This window comes from Notolabrus celidotus, chromosome 14, assembly GCF_009762535.1.
Source record: "Notolabrus celidotus isolate fNotCel1 chromosome 14, fNotCel1.pri, whole genome shotgun sequence".
NCBI classification, from domain to species: Eukaryota; Metazoa; Chordata; class Actinopteri; order Labriformes; family Labridae; genus Notolabrus; species Notolabrus celidotus.
In genome coordinates, this window is record NC_048285.1 from 4,387,110 (window position 1) to 4,404,661 (window position 17,552).

The 17,552-nt window shown below is 40.5% G+C and overlaps 1 protein-coding gene across 1 annotated transcript; it reads left to right on the plus strand.

The window, feature by feature from the left end:
• The first annotated feature begins 922 nt into the window (after positions 1–922).
• LOC117825397 (murinoglobulin-1-like) lies at positions 923–14,281 on the plus strand. Its single transcript, XM_034701229.1, has 36 exons — positions 923–1,008; positions 1,118–1,298; positions 1,504–1,657; positions 1,840–1,892; positions 2,078–2,098; positions 2,251–2,416; positions 2,499–2,583; positions 3,303–3,441; positions 4,616–4,763; positions 5,540–5,649; positions 5,739–5,906; positions 6,195–6,422; positions 6,560–6,623; positions 6,696–6,841; positions 6,925–7,074; positions 7,199–7,345; positions 7,440–7,527; positions 7,800–7,962; positions 8,183–8,408; positions 8,676–8,802; positions 8,899–9,020; positions 9,389–9,440; positions 9,569–9,652; positions 9,762–9,938; positions 10,085–10,160; positions 10,425–10,581; positions 10,813–10,887; positions 11,042–11,204; positions 11,458–11,645; positions 11,834–12,046; positions 12,296–12,420; positions 12,597–12,687; positions 12,781–12,849; positions 12,936–13,041; positions 13,773–13,814; positions 14,213–14,281. Exons 1-36 carry the CDS (start codon positions 923–925, stop codon positions 14,215–14,217), a joined length of 4,395 nt encoding a protein of 1,464 aa, XP_034557120.1. The 3' UTR covers positions 14,218–14,281.
• Positions 14,282–17,552: the final 3,271 nt, after the last annotated feature.

The following is a 17,552-nucleotide window of genomic DNA, read 5'->3' on the forward strand; positions in this document are numbered from 1 at the left end:
TGCTCTTGGGACCTTAAAGTGACGGTCATGACCAGAGTCTCGTTGGGCTTTAGAAGAGTTGCACAGAAAGGCGTTTCAGCTCCGGCTTCGATGACCGCAGGAATGGCTACCATGTACTGCCTACACACGTACAAATACACACATGCAAACATTCAGGAGTTTTTTAAGCTCCACATGTTTCATATGAGTATGGTTGATGCTCGTTTTGAAATAGCACGAGTGAACTCACGGCCCTGCCACGGCTTGATCCACGCACATCCAACTCAGACAAACAAACAGTGTCCATGTCCACATCTGAACCCCAGGACGACCCATGGCTGACTGTGGCTGAGTCCCAGAGACGGCCTGTGTTAAATAAACCCTGCCACAAATCAATACACCCACACTCATGTCACACAAACCCACTCATCATTTCTGGGCAGCCTTTCAGTCGGTCAGTAATGTTAGAGACAAAACCAAATAAAAAAACTTAATTTGTAGCACTTTCAAAAATCAAGCTCCAAAGTGCTATATGAATAAAACAACTAATTTAAACAAAAAATAAACCTTTTGTTAATAAATTTTATGGACAGAATTTATAGGTGCAGCCAAGTGGCGGAGGGTGTCCAGTTTGGTGACCTTCGGATCCCATCTCTGCTTTTTGCAGATGATGTCGTCCAGCAGTGACCTCCAGCTCTTATATTCAACAAAGGTCATCTCTGGGACTAACTTAATCGTTTTTATTCATATAGCACTTTGGAGCTTGATTTTTGAAAGTGCTACAAATTAAGTTTTTTATTTGGTTTTGTCTCTAACATTACTGACCGACTGAAAGGCTGCCCAGAAATGATGAGTGGGTTTGTGTGACATGAGTGTGGGTGTATTGATTTGTGGCAGGGTTTATTTAACACAGGCCGTCTCTGGGACTCAGCCACAGTCAGCCATGGGTCGTCCTGGGGTTCAGATGTGGACATGGACACTGTTTGTTTGTCTGAGTTGGATGTGCGTGGATCAAGCCGTGGCAGGGCCGTGAGTTCACTCGTGCTATTTCAAAACGAGCATCAACCATACTCATATGAAACATGTGGAGCTTAAAAAACTCCTGAATGTTTGCATGTGTGTATTTGTACGTGTGTAGGCAGTACATGGTAGCCATTCCTGCGGTCATCGAAGCCGGAGCTGAAACGCCTTTCTGTGCAACTCTTCTAAAGCCCAACGAGACTCTGGTCATGACCGTCACTTTAAGGTCCCAAGAGCAAAACATGACTCTAATGGAGGAGACGTCCAGTCAGGAGTTTCACACCTGCATTAAGTTTCAGGTCAGCTGATTCTAAAAATATGTAAAAACATTCTTTAATTTGGACTCTGTCAACAGTAACTCATAAAACACTGTTACACACAGGTCAGGTTAGGTTAATGTATTAACTAATCTTTACTTGTTTCACATTGATAGTTATTATGAGAGGTTTTTTAATAGAACATCATTATTTCTCCCATTGATCTAAAAGTATCTTTCTCTCACAGGCTCCTTTAGTCCACAATCAGGTTCAGAAGTTGGAGGTGGAGGTGCGAGGACAAACATTTTACTCAAAAGAAGTCCGAAAAGTCATGTTCAGAACCTACAAATCAAGCACATTCGTCCAAACAGATAAACCAATCTACCTTCCAGGACAAACAGGTAACCCTGATAGTTCATCTCTGACGACAGTAACAGTATGGTACCAAGAGATGGGCTGTGTTTCTGTCTGTCACATGTTTTTCACATGTTTCTCTTGATGCCACTTTCAGAGGACTGTCAGGATGTTTTTTTACCATAGTAGAATTTAAAAGGTGCAAGTAACCTCTTTGTTTGTGTTCTAGTGCAATTCAGAGTCATCTCACTGGACAGCAAGTTCAGGCCTGTCAATCAGTCGGTGAGTATTTGAACAACCTCCCCCTTTTTATAGATCTGATTTGATAAATAAGGACGCGTATTGCAAGCAGTCTGGGTATATTTCAATGCATGTTAATCATAAGAGCTGTTGTTAAGTTATAGAAACTTGATGAAAACCAAAAGATCCTTTAACATGTGTCTCTATTTTCCTTTTTTTCCCTACAGTACAATGTCATTGAACTGGAGGTAACACAACACACATCATTCATATTTAAATTGGTGACTGATGAAGTTTTCTTTAAGTGCCTGAAGACAAGATGACTTTTAAACATGTGGCCAAGCATTTAGAGAGAGAGCCACAGTTTCACCTTAATCTCCCACTTCTCTTATTCAAACAGGATTCTGTAAGTAACAGGATCGGACAGTGGATGATGAAAAGCTCTGATGGCAAAATATTACAGCTTTCTTACTCATTGAACTCTGAGGCCCGTGAAGGAACCTACAACGTCATCGTGCAGATGGGTGAACAGAAAATCCGTCACAGTTTTAAGGTGGAGAAATACGGTAAGTTACTGTTTATCTTAAGAACTTTCATTCTGATGTTTGTAAAGACGCAACAGTGTTAACAAATTCAATTTGTCTGCAGTTCTGCCAAGATTTGAAGTAAAAATAGAAACACCTGAGACAGTTAGTATCGGGCAAGAAGACATCAAAGCTCAAATATGTGCAAAGTAAGTCAAACTCTTTCATTCCATATATTTATTTGCTGACTTCTTATCTCTTTTACCAAACGGACCCATCTTCTCTGGTAAGACAGATCTTTTGAAGAGGTGGTGTTGTGCATTCTCATATTTTACAAAGAAATATAACATTAAATTGTTAGATGTTAATACTAAATGTGGACAAAGTTCCAAATTGTGAGGTAAATGCTTTATGTTTTGGAGTAATCCCAGGATGAGACTGCAGGATGGTCTGAACACCTCGTTCAAAAAGTCTCATGAGACTTCTACGAGGGCCAAATGAGATTAGCTCAATTCATGACATCACAGATTGGTGAATCTCTTTAAAAGAGAATAAGAAATGTAATACTTACCAACAGAAACGTCCTGCTCTGTTCTTTGTTCATGGGGATTTTTTTGTCCCTTTCAAACCTTCTGGGTCAGATTTGGGTTCCAGTGCATTCAGCCATATTTCATAATTTGTACGTTTTAAATACAGAAACACAACTTTGTTGCATGGCAACAGTGAAAGAGGTTTCGAGAGCGTGCTGGATCCCAGAGTGCCGGAGATCCATTTTTGTTATCTGTCTTTGTATTTCAGGTGCAACCTCCTACAGATCCCTTGCCCTAAGAGGGTCAAACACAGTTCTCTGAATTGGATCAAACTGCATTGAGTAGATTCCTGAGAAACTGACCTGTTTGATTAACACTTCTCTTCTTTATCCATGTAGGTATACATACGGACAGCCTGTGCCAGGCAATGTCAAAATTGAGTTGCTCCGACCATTCAAGCGCATAAGATACATGATCCCTATATTTCCAGGCGGGACCCCTGATATACTTTCCTTTTCCTATAGGGAGATACAACAGGTAGGGTTTGGGAAAATGGCCAAAAATGCTACCACAATAACATTTCCCTTATCATTCGACATTGATAATTATCACAATACATGTAAATGATTATTTCTTTTAAATTTAGAAGCTGATTTTTGCCCCTGAGTGAAAGTTAAGATACCAAATGGTCAATTTAGTTTTTTGACAGTGCTTATAGGAAACATGTCTTTGCAATGAAATCTGCTGCGTTTGTTATGAATTTTCACCTTTGTTTAAAGGTGACATATCACGCTTTTTTCATCAATATATATTGGTCTAAGAGGTCCCCAAAACATGTCTTTAAAGTTTATGCTCAAAAAAACACTTTGAAATCAGATTTTGGTCTGCCTGAAAAGCCCTCTTCTTCAGTCCTCCTCAGAACACTCTGTTTTCCCTCTGACCACGCCCCCCCCCCCCCCCCCCCCCCCCCCCGGAAGTGGATGTGCCTCGGCTCTCCAGCACGTTGATCTAATGTTTACATGTTGGCTGAATATACACGGCTGCTCCTCCTCCTCCTCTGATCCAGAATCTGATCCTGACGGAGAGGCGCCTGTAGCAGGACCTTTCTGAACGATTGGTCATACATTTAGTGTTTCTTGTTGTTTTATTTATCAGTATGTCGACGTGTGTCTTGGGACACAGCTACGAACATGTAGTTATGTGGCTATGCTAACTAGCGCTAGCACTTATCCATGATAAATAAAAATCATCCACTAGATCTTCAAATCTGCAGACATGGGGAGTAAAACCGACCTTTGTGTTTATTAAGACAGCCTACAACTAGCATGCCTCCCTCCTAAGCTCCTTGTTACCACACAGCCGTGACAGACCGGATATTGTTGTTACGTAACAAAAACATGGAAGTCTGAAACGGCTCGTTTCACACACATTTACAGAAAGGTGTAGAAATCAAAACAGGGGCAGGATGGATTTTTTTCTTTCTCGGGGGGTTTGTAGACATGCCAGGGACACATATTTCAGGTATAGAACCATTAAAAAGTCAATTTTGCATGATATGTCACCTTTAAATATCTAGATTGCTTTGGTTATAATGTTTTTCGTGCAGTTTCATAAGGAGCATTACAGGAGTGAAGTTTGAAACATCCTTCCATCCACCTACAGTACATCTTCTATTTGAATTTAATCTATTCTATTGAATTGAACTTTCCAGGCGGACAAGTCAGGCTGTTCAACTTTTGTCATCAAGATGTCCAATTTCACAGAACCTAAGGTGAGATTGCTGCATGACATTCTGCTGCATGACTCTCTGCTGCATGACTCTCTGCACCTGACGGCCAGTGTGGAGGAGGAAGGAACAGGCAAGTCTCAATGTCATATTTCTTAAATAGCGTTAATTTCAAAAGAGAATTACAAGTAAGGGATGAAATATAGTAAACAGGTGGTTATGCAAATAAGAATTCCAACAGGGTGAGTTGATCTGTCACCCTGAAATGATTCTAATTTGCATCACCACCTGTTCTCTATACATTATCCCACTTATTATCCGGCTTCAAACTAAAGACATAACACAAGTCTAAATATTGACCACCTATGAGCTTAGCATACAGGTGCAGCTGATCAGACTGATGTCAGCGAGCAACCGCATCACAAAAGCCAGTATTTTTGAATACGTGAAACTCCACAGACCTGTGGCTCGGGTCCAAGGGATGTCCTCAGGTTGGTATGTTGAGACGAGTCTCCTTGTGCCTTACCGTTGGTGGAAACAATAGTTTTACACATACAGGACCTGTTTGAAACAGAGAAAGCAACCATGTAAATCCTTTCTGCCACGTTAACCGGGATCACTGGACGTCAGTGAGTTAATAAAATGATCTTGGAATAACTGTAAACACTGACTGGACAATTTGCACATGCACTCCTGCACATTTCTTAATGTGTGACAGTGTTGTTCTTTAATTCAATACAAACAAACTCTGTGTTTCACAGAATAAACTCTCTTGTTCATCTTATATGGTTAACACAGTCTTACAAATGCAAAAAGGAGCACACTCAAACAACAACTTCTGAAAGTGCACGAGACGCGTTTCAGCACAAAGGTCACTGGAGAGTTTTAACATGAAGGCTTCTTGTGCAGGTATCTCACACCAAAGTCAGAAGAGGTTGGAGATCACGTATGTTATTGGAAAGTTCATCTTTATGGACACACCCAAGTTTTACGAGCAGGGATCTGTCGTGGAGGGAAAAGTAAGTGCAAGCAATCACTACTTTCTGCTCAGATCCTTTCCACATTGCTCCCATGGATTCTTACTCATTAAACTCTGTGCTGTTAACAGGTCAAAGCGGTTCGTTACGATGGTACACCCATCGCTAACATGGTGGTGTATCTGCTCGAGGGTAGTAGGTGGTCGCTACGTCTGCTGCAGAATGTCACAACTGACAGCGAAGGTATCGCCAATTTCTCGATTAGCACAGCCGAGATAAACAGAGACATCCAGCTCACGGTGAGTACGGTGTGAAAGTACACTCAGATCTGTAAGAAAACATCAACTCTGTAAACTTTATTACACAGTGACACCTCAACTCCCAACAAAGTATGATTACCTTGTATAAATGTTTGACTTGAACACTTCTAATTCACAATATTTGACAGAGATCCCCTGTGACTAACACACTACTACTGACATGTACCTCATACAACCCGCTTCATAAAAACTGAACTTTCCCTTTAAAGCTTGATTATAGCTCAGCAGACACAAGCTAATTTCTTAATTTGTTTCTCCCCAATCTAGGCAAGCAGCAAACCCCACAATGTGCATGAAAACCATCAGACTCCGTTCTATCAAAGTGGAGAGCACACAGTGTCGCAGATCAAACCTTTAACTCAAGAGACTAAAACGATCAGCTCCTTGGAGGTGCAGAAGAAGGATAGAACACTCGCCTGCGACACAGAGGAAGACCTCCACATCAAGTTTTTTGTAGTCGGGGAAGCTCAGGGCAAAGCAGATGTGATGTATCTGGTGAGTGAATTACTTCTAAGTGCAATGTTTTCCCAACATGTAAAATGAAAACACTTATTTTGAATCTGCTGTTAAAGAGAATAAAGCATCACAGTGAGGGAGTGCTTCTTTTTCTGGGTGTCTTTTAAACTCTGTAGGTCTTATCCAGAGGAGCCATCGTGATGCAAGGATCCAAACAGATTGAAGTGCAGGATAAACCAAGTAGGAAGAATACACACACGTATTTATATATACGTTTATAAATATTTGTATAAAAACCTGGTTCTGTTTCAGTGACCGAGGGCCAGATGTCCTTTAAGCTGAGAGTGTCTCCAGAGATAGCCCCAGTCGTCCAGGTGGTGGCGTACGCCGTCCTCCCCAGTGAGACGGTGATCGCCCACAGTGCTGAGTTCACCACAGAGAAATGCTTCAGTCACAAGGTCAGTGTGTAGGCAGATATAGAAGTTGAAGTGCAATACACACATTCATGTCACATTAAAAACTGGATTTATCTTGGTGTTAGGTGTCTCTGGAGTTTTCTCCGTCCTCAGCTGTCCCAGGTGAGGAAAACACCCTGCAGGTGACCGCCCATCCTGACTCTCTGTGTGGTCTGAGCGCTGTGGACCAGAGCGTCCTCATCAAAGAGCCAGGGAAAACTCTGACAGTCGACAAGGTAAAGGCTGGAGTCAACCACAAATGCCTTTTAGTCTTTTTCTAGGATCAAGCAGCATTAGTACAGACAGCAACCTTTTAGATCTGTCTGAGTCTCACCATTGTAACTATTTCTGTCTCTTCAGATATTCGATTTGTTGCCTGTGACAAAATCAACTTCTATTCCAAATGCAGCTGAAGACCCTTTTGGGTGCCTTCAGATGAGATCTAGAAGAAGCATTGTCCCTTACTCCAGACGCAGCACCACGGATGATGCTTACAAGGTTTTCCAGGTGCGTTCACACATTGTTTCCAGTGTTCAAGTTTTTGTTGTTGTGTTTAAAAAACTCTGAAGTGATCTCTCTTTGTTCTTTTTGGATTATCTAGAATGTAGGACTGAAGATGGCAACCAATTTGTTTATTCGAATGCCTTCATGCGTCACGTTCAGAGGACAGATATTCCGCCAAGAATACGGTGTTAAGCTTTTCTTAAATGTTTTTTAAATTGGAATTCATTTTATACATCATTTTACATTATTTTGGGTAATTAATTGATTTAAGCAGCAAAAAGTCTAAGGAGCTACTTGGGAGCCGAAAGAGCCGACTCTTTTTAGTGAGCCAAGTCAAAGGAACCGGCTCACCAAAAAGAGCCTCAATTCCCATCACTGTTGTTATGTATTGATTTCTGGTAATATTTTGTTGGTTCCCTTTTTTGTTCTGATGAAATATTTTCTGGTTTCTTTGCAGACCATAATCCTTACAGATCCTCCACATATAGGAAAAGGATTGGACTTCACGGTTTCCCTGGGAAAATGCCTAAAAAGATAGAGGTAGAGATAGAGGCTGCACTTGTGGAGACAGTCCGCAGTTTTTTCCCTGAGACTTGGATATGGGACCTGGTGGAAGTTGGGTAAGATCTATCCCACAACAGCAAACCTTATCAAAGATCTTCTACCTTTTTTACATGACTGTATGATCATTATTCCAGATATTACATCTAGGTCAGTATTTTTGCCTTGTTTTGAAAGTGCTCTATATATTGAACTGTTGAATTTTCCAGCTCTGTAAACTGCTTTGGCTGTTGACTCAGAGTGACACTTACTGTGGGATATATGTTTCTGCTGGTTCAGAGCGTCTGGAACCAAAGTCATCCCCCTCACCGTCCCTGACACCATCACCACCTGGGAGACGGAGGCTTTCTGTTTGTCCCCTCAAGGTTTCGGCTTGGCTCCTCGTAAAGAGCTCACCGTCTTCCAGCCCTTCTTCCTGGAGCTCAGCCTGCCGTACTCCATCATCCGAGGGGAGAACTTTGAGCTGAAGGCAACTGTCTTCAACTACCTGTCCAGCTGCATCATGGTGAGTGTACAGTACATGATGGACTTCTGATACCTTTATTTCCATCTAAAAAGTGAGCAGCATTTAAACAGTCACTAAGGGGCGCCCTGAAACAGTAGTCTCCTTAGTGACTACTCGTTGTTTTCTAAACAGTTGGTCTGTGATAAGGCTGATTTCAGGTCAAAACCTGATCAGTGTTATTTTAAAAAGCCTTCTTTAATATTTTCTACCTGGATTCCAGGTTTGCATTTTGAATATCATATAATAGTATTTGTGTCTTTTGAACAGGTCACTATGACTCCAACTCCCTCCTTGGATTACACCCTCACCCCTCTCTCTGGTGACCAGTACACATCCTGTTTGTGTGGCAACGAGCGCAAGACCCTCAGCTGGATCATGGCCCCCGCAGCCTTAGGTGAGGCTCAGGTTTTTGTCCCCACCATTGATAAACTGAAAACCAACAATGTGACTTAAAGATTTACACTGTGTTTGTTTGTTTATCTTCTTTTAGGGGATGTAAACGTGACTATGACCGCTGAGGCTGTGGCGTCCCATGCTTCCTGTAACAATGAGATCGTGAACGTCCCAGAGAGAGGTCGTATCGACGTGGTCACAAAATCTCTCATAGTGAAGGTTGGTACCTTTGAACTGTAGACTGTATAAAAGATGGATGACATGACAGCTCCCTAAAAGTGATGCTGAAACATTTGGAGCTCCATCTATTGACTGGCTGCAGTATAAACCCGCCTTCTTAAAGGACTTTAAAATCAAAACACATGTTAGGTAGGCAGGCATCTCTTTCACTAGTAAGGAGGCTGAGATCTTTGGTCTGAAAACACTATCTATGCATGAAGAGGACGAGATAAGGAAAGAGATTTATATGTGCTGCCTTTGTCCACAGAAACCTAAAGTTCCTCATATGAGCTTTAAAGTTGAACAGTTTACTCTGTATCATTACATTGAAAATGTAAACTCTGAGACTTTCATCTTCATCCCCTCAGGCTGAAGGAACCGAGATGACAAAGACCCACAACTGGCTGCTCTGTCCTAAAGGTCAGTGTGGTTCATGCAAAAGATGCCATCAACATCCCAATCTTATCGTCTCAATGTGGATTTAACATCTTTGATTTAGTCCCGAGCTCTGCTTTAATCCCTCTCTGTGATTCGTTCTCTGTTTACAGATGAGGCTTTGACGGAGGAAATAAACATACAGCTTCCTGCTAACGTGATTGATGGATCTGCTCGTGCTCTTGTTTCAGTCCTGGGTAAACTGACGGTTTCATTTTGAGTGACCTAACAGTGCGTCTTACCAACTTCAATCAAAGGTCAGTTTAGTTACCTGTGTGCCGTTAGTGAGTCAATGTTTCTGTGCAGGTGACATCCTGGGCCGAGCTCTGAAGAACCTGGACGGGCTGCTGCGGATGCCGTACGGATGTGGCGAACAGAACATGGCGCTCCTAGCCCCTAACATCTACATCCTCCAATACCTGAAAAACACCCAGCAACTGACCCCCAAAATCATGGATAAGTCGGCTAACTTCCTGACCAGTGGTGTGTGTCTGTGGTTTTTATACTTTGTTATATTTATAGTTTTTAACTCCTCCATCTTAAACCAAATGATTACCTCAGTTTAATCTGCCTCAGATCTGAAGATGTGAATCTCAAAGTGATAACATGCATCTATTCTTGTTCCACAGGCTACCAGAGACAGCTGAACTACAAACATGCTGGAGGTGCTTACAGCACGTTTGGAACGGGATCGGGGAACACCTGGTGAGAACATGTCTGAGTCATATCCACACATTAATCCATCATGCATCACAATCAACCTTTCTTTGTCTGAATCATCTGCAAACATGGAAGAGGCGGGCTTTATGACCTACACTGCAGCCAATCAGAGGGCTTCACGTTTGAGGAGCTGTCATGTCATCCTTCTTTTTATGCAGTCAATGGTTATCAGGGAATAATGGACACTCTGCAGCCAATCAGAATCAAGTACTCACTCAGACCATGTTATGATTTGTTTGTTGTCCTCAGGCTGACAGCTTTCGTGGTGAGATCCTTTGCCAAAGCACAGTCCTTCGTCTTCATCGACCCAGTAAAGATTCAAGAGTCAAAGACCTGGCTGGAGAGCAAGCAGCGGGAACAAGGCTGTTTTGAAAAGTCGGGAAAACTCTTCAACAACAGAATGAAGGTAAGCAGAAACAGCACACGTAGAAAAACAAGGACTGAGTTAGTGGTATGTCAGTCACAAACAAGTCAGCTCTTTGAATCAAATCCTTAAAGGGTCTGTTTTTATGATTTTGTGATTCTTACCTCGTGATTATTAGATAAGGAGTCCACAAAATATCACCTGTATTAGTACTTTTAGTCTGGATGTTAGAGGTCCATTGATGCATACCTGTTTATAACTTCCTCTCTGCAGGGCGGTGTGTCTGATGAAGTGACTCTCACTGCCTACATCATTGCTGGCTTCCTGGAGATGAACACGTCTGTTAGTGTGAGTAAACTCTTGAAAGTACAAACAGCTCTGTTGTTGTTGTTTTCTGTTTGAAAGAATTGAAACTTTATTACATCTTGAGCCTGACATCATAATTAATAATTTATTTTAATGGCTGATTGATGATTAAATCATGTCTTTGGACTGATTGTAGAATCCTGTGGTGAGCAACGGCCTGTCCTGTCTCAAGGCGTCCTTGGGTGACCTCAGCAACACCTACGCCACAGCACTGATGGCGTACGTCTTCACCCTGGCTGGAGACTTGGAGACCCGAGGCCAGCTCCTGAGGCACCTTGACACAGTAGCAATACGCTCAGGTGGGTCATCAGCTTAAAGCTCCTCTGAGGAGATATCTGATGAGTGAAACATCAGAGTGTTCAAATAAAGCAGGGAGAGATTTCAGAGTTAGAAAACACTACATTCAAGTGTACTGGACAAAATGAGCAATGTCTGCTTTGTCCACAGGGGGCGCCAACATCAACACACACCTTGAGTTACAGGAGCTTTAAATAATTCCCTCTGTGAGTGTAGCTCACTTTGTGCATGTCTTTCTATTTGTGGCTGATTTAGGAGGTTACCTCCACTGGTCTCAGTCAGCGACAGACACCTCCTACCCTCTTTCTGTGGAGATCAGCTCTTATGTGCTGCTGTCCGTACTCAGTGTCTCTCCTTCTGCTGAAGAACTGGGATACTCCACCGGCATCGTCAGATGGCTGACCACCCAGCAGAACTATTACGGAGGCTTCTCCTCCACACAGGTACCGCTCAAACAAGAGTTACTGTTGATCAGTCAGCAGAAAATGTATTTCAGAGAATGGACAGCGCCTCAGAGAGACTCAGCATCGGTTCATCGTTGTCAAAACGAGTGCTGCAGTTTCTCCCATCAATAAATCACCATAAAATAATACTGATCCCATGTCATGTTGTCTCTGTTTGCATGTTTTAGGACACAGTGGTGGCTCTGCAGGCTCTGGCTCTCTACTCCACTCGTGTGTTCAGTCCAGAAGGTTCAAGCACAGTGGCGGTCCAGTCTCCCAGCGGTCAGCTGATGTTTGACGTGAACCAGGACAACAAGCTGCTCTACCAGGAGGAGCTGCTGAAGGATGGGACAGGAAAGTACAGCCTGGAGGTGAAGGGAACTTCCTGTGCTTCCATTCAGGTCAGTGAACATGTTGAGGCTCTTTTCCCAGGGGTGTATCCAGAGGTCAACAGGGCATGTGATCTTTGGATGTTTAACATGTAAAACACTCACAAGTACAAATGATGCTCTGACGTTTAACATGTGATTTGTTTAAATGAAACATTGTAAAGCTTTCCACGATTAGAGTCTCAGGGGGTCCAGGTTTGGCTGCTGTCTAAATCACAGCAGAGGAAGTTCTGATGTTGTTGTCGTTGACCTGTTTTCCAGATTTCTCTTCACTACAACATCCCAACTCCTACTGATGGCACCAAGCTCAGGGTGGAGGTCCAACCTGAAGCCCTTTGTGGAGGCACTTCTAACAGACGCAAGCTTACTCTGAAGACCAAGACCCTGTGAGTTTAAATTAGGAGGGCTGGTTCAACTCTGGCCCCCCACTCTCATCTTTCAGATGTATTGATCTGGACTAAGTCTTGTACAAAGGCACTTGTAATAACAGTGATGGTGTTCAGGAGAAGGTCCAGCTAGTGATTTGGTCTTGTAAGTGACTCATTTTATTGTCATGCCGAAGATACTACGGTGAGGAGCCGACTACGAACATGGTGATCCTGGACCTCAAAATGCTCTCTGGATTTATCCCGAACCCTGAGTCTCTGAAGAAGGTGAGCTTTTTTTAACAGTAACTTTAAACCTGAGCGTTCTCTGATGTCATGATGAAGGTGATGATGACTCAGCTGACTGTGCTCTTCTCACAGCTCAAAGGCGCCCTGCTGGTGGATCGTGTTGAACAGAACAAAGACCATGTTTTGGTGTATCTTAAGGAGGTGAGAGGAATCACGGGGAGGAACAAAGACGGAGCTAAGATGTGCAGATACGTTACTGATCACGTCGTCTGTTTGTCTTCCACCAGTTGCCAAAGGACATAACCATCGATCTTGAGTTAGAGCTCATCCAGGAGATCCAAGTGCAGAACCTGAAGCCAGCTGTGGTCAACATCTATGACTACTACCAGCCAAGTAAACCACACATTCAGACTGTGAAACATCTGTCTCTAATGCACCTGGATAAAAAACGTCTTAATTCAGTAATACAACCAGGGCTGCAGTTCTATGTAGAGAGAAAAGTACAGCTTTTCAGGAAGGTTCATTAACCTGCTGGAAGTCAGCAGCAAAAAACAGGCAGGTCAGTAAAAAATGTGAAATTAGAAAAAATTAAGAATAATAGAAAGAATTAAGACTTGACTCATTTTAAAAATCATCTAAATATATGAGGATACATCTAGTTTATTTTCTAAATGACAAGAAACGCTTTAAATAGAATATAAAAAGTGTAAAACTGAAAGTGAGGGCCTGTTTCTGCTGAAAGTGCAGCAACAAAAGTGTCACACTCAATCACAAACCAATCAAAATCAGTCTTCAACCAAGGAGGTTATCATCTTTGTCTGCAAGTCAGAGGTGTGTTCAGTGGGGAAACTACACCCAAGTTTTATTGAAGAGTTCAGTTTCCAGGTTGAGAGCTGCTGCTAATGCTACAACACTTTTTATGTTTCCTCGTAAAACTAATTTGACTAGAAACAAATATAATGCAGACTTAATAAAGTCAGACTTAATAAACGCCAGGGGACAACATTCATAAACAAGCAACAGAACTGGTGAGGAGTGCTCACTTTTCATGACACCTACAAAAAGAGAAAATATCACTCTTGTTTTTATTTTCTTCCACTCCTGATTGTTCTTTTTCCTCCCAGATGACCTGGCTGAGACCCAGTACACCGACCCCTGTTCTACAGGTAACAGTCCGTAAGAGATAGGATCACTTCAGAAAGATAAGCAGAAAATAAGCAAAAGATGAATAAGCAGAAGATGTCAGATATTGCTGCCAGGGACCCTTAAAAGACATTCAGTTTGAAAAATAACAGATCAAGCCTGCAAGCGAGAGGTAACTCGTGTGTTTTGAAGCTAAAAGTGCGACATAAAACAATCTCTTAAAAATGAGACTGCTCAGAGGACTCCGGGTGCTCTTGTCTCCTCTCATCAAAGCCTGTTTCATTTCATGGCTGCTGGCTGAAGTGATCTAGCCTTGCGTACATTTCAGTTTTTCGTGTGCCATTCTCTACCTTAAAACATCGAGCCACTCGAATTAAGAAGCCTAAAACTAACTCATGTGCACTTTTCTCTCCCCTTGCAGCTTGACCACAGATGTTGTCTTGATGGTCCCAAGAAGATTCTGAATAAACCTACATTTTGTTCAAAGTCATGTGTGACTATGTGTTGTGTTTTTTTGCTCCCTGTGTTTATTTGTCAAATCATCAATCAGTAGTTTTCTGGCCACTTTGGGGGCAGTACTAAAAGCTTGGGTGCTGAAACAGAAACTCTAGTGAAGAAAGTAAAAATAGGAATCTACAAACGAAAAAAGAAAACCAAATAATGAAAAACAATATGCTGAAAAAACCTACGATGAACAACCTACTGAAAAGATGAAAAATAAAAAGATCACTCAAAAACAGTGTTTTGTCTTTATTTTGATGTATATGTCTTTGCAGTGATAGGATTTTAGGTTGAGTTTTAGAATAGTAGTACAACTTCTAGAGATTCAACTTCAGTTTGGCATGTAACCACTCGATGGCACTGTTGTACAGAGTGATGGAGTCCTCAATGAGAGCCTACATTTCTAGAAGATAGTTTTGCTCTTTGCTCTTTAAGTCGTTTCCTCAAGCTTATCTCTTGTTGGCTGATTTGTTTGATGGACACAGACTTCAGTGTTTCAGCTCACTCTGTATGAGTCTTATGTTTTTCATCAGTGTAGGAGGATGCTCTATGTTTCACACATAAACTTTATAGCAGGTGTTTCAGGAGAGCAGAATGTATAATTTTTTACTTGGTTTGTACGGTTGCTTGAAATCCTTGAGAAAGAAAAAGAGGCGGCTCTGCCCCTTCCTGTCTACAAAATGGTCTGTTTTCTAAAGTTTACACAGTTAAATGGATTTCTTCCTAAAGAAAATTGCAATGAGTGTTGTGTTGTACTTTTTTTAAATAAAAACTTAGTTTCTTAATTTATCTATTTTTTATTTTATTTTTCTATGAATAAATGAAATAAAAAAATACAAATAATTTTGGGATAAATACAACTGTTATATTAGTATTATGTATTCATTTTTTATTAATTATGATACTATTATATTCCTATAACAATATTATTTTTGTTCCACGTATAGCCATAAGTTGTAGTAAGTCATAACTTGTCCTCCTTTGTTTCAGAAACTCCAGCTTCTTAATATCTATAACATCAATATCTTTCAAATATTTGTTTTTTTTTTTGTATAAAATACAACGTGAAGGGAATATCCCTGATCACTTCAAGTCTTACTTCAAACTAAATTTACAGGTCCACTCTTAGTCAACTCGTCAAACGTTATTTCGTCATCCTCCTGAATGTTTCATCTGTAGAAGTCAATTCTCAATACGTTTCAGGGGCAGCAAATTCTGGAATATGCATTCCAATGTGGCGAAAAACTATAAACAGGTGTCCATACACATCATATTTATATTTTGTCCTTTTGAATTCTGTTGATGTAATAACTGTAATCACTGTTATATTAATTGTTAATTTTGTATATTCTTTTGTTATCTTATTTTTAGTATCAACTATTGTCTTTATATGTGTCAATTTAGTATTTTTTAATTAATTTTTGATATTAGAACACTATTTGGGTGGAGGCTTCAAATAAGCTCTCTGAGTTTTTCTGCCTCTTCCTGCACAGTATAGTATTTATCTTTGCTCTTTTTTTGTGTGTATTTTAATTTATTTGTGCAAATAAATAAACATGAAACATAAAAAGTCATAGTAGTGAGTCGGTTTCCGGGCAGGACCATAGGGCAGGACAGGAGATATCAGCAGTAGTACAATGACGTCATCATCTACCTTCCATTTGTAAATTTTATATCAAACAAAACTTTATTAATCCAGCAAAACCAACATTAATAAACTACACATGTACCACGCAAAAAAAAAAAAACATTTTAAGGATTTTATTTTTTAATTGAAAGACAAAAAAAAAAATCGTTTTCGGCAATCAAGCTACGTCACTTCCGGGATGTACTGGCGAGCAAAATGACAGCTGGTTTGTTTTTATCAACAAGGAAAAATTAAAATTGACATTAAAAGGTATGTAAAACCACGACCTCCTCTTTAACCAGGTCTCGTCCCCGTCTCTGGGTGTACCAGGATCATCTTGTAATTAATTGAGCTTTATTTATATATTTCTGCCGCTGCCATCTGTGATCCACCTCCGGCTCCATCGAGCTGCTGCAGGGGGTCAGCCTCTCAGTCTGTCTGCAGATCAGAATAACCTCCAGTTTTCATTCTTTATTCACAAGTCAAAAACAGTTTCCTTAACCTGGGAGTGTCATGGGAAATCTGTTTTTAACATCATTACAGGGTTAGCTGTAAGCTTTTCAGATTGAGTAAAAACCAAACTCCATTTAAAAATCTCTCATTTTATAGTTTCATAAGTCGTATCGGATGATTTGTGAAGTAACAGCACACACTTCACATATTTTATTAATCCCTAAGATGTATAAATCAGCTCGGCGTTAAATATGTTGAACATGTTGCTCTAACAACCAAGAAATATTAACTTTTATGACCCGTCTGTCCATTGTTGTCGTCCACACTTTCCCCTAAGTTGGTTTGACCTAGTGAGCTGCTTTGCTAGTAGTTAATATGTAAAAGTCATTATTTTGTTGTAATGACATCAAATTCTATAAAAGAAAAAATGCAGAATTAACATTATGCTCTCGCTTCATCTATATCCGTCATGTTTGAGAAACTTTTAGAAGCGTATATCCAGCATGCAGCAAAGGAAAGTCAAATTACTAAAATGTAAAGGAAATTTGGTACTGCAGTTAGAGTGACCAGAATAGGCAAAATTTAATTCAACTATGTGGAACTTTAAAGCTTCGAAAAAAACATTTCAAAGATGAGAAAATAGTCACATAGATTATGTTTTTTTAAATTGTTATCATTAATCGATTATTTGAATATTCACAAATCATGACTCATCCCTAGGTGGTATTTTAACTGGGGACTTTCGCCTAACATCTGTAATCCTTCAAGAACAAAGATTTAATGTGCTCTCTGCTGAATTACCTATTTAAGATTAAAATTACAAACAAGAATTCACATTTTAGATTTTTTTTCAAAATACACATCTGTCATTTTAAGATGATTAACAATATCAATTTATGCAACAATTTCTTAAGAGTGAGGTTCAATTTAGATTGTAATGAATGTACATTTTGTCGTGCTGAGTCCGAGAAGCATCTTGTGAAGCTTTTGTGAGACAGAATTCATGAATTGTTAGTTACAAAGCATGTAATGCCGGTTTTTGATTGTTTATTCAAAACAAAGTTGCTTAGTTTTTATGCAACAATAATTGTGTAGTATTTATTCACAAATGTAAAGTTACTCCCAATTTTGTTGTGTTTTTATTAGAATTTGAACTAAAATGTGTTTATATCACATTTTG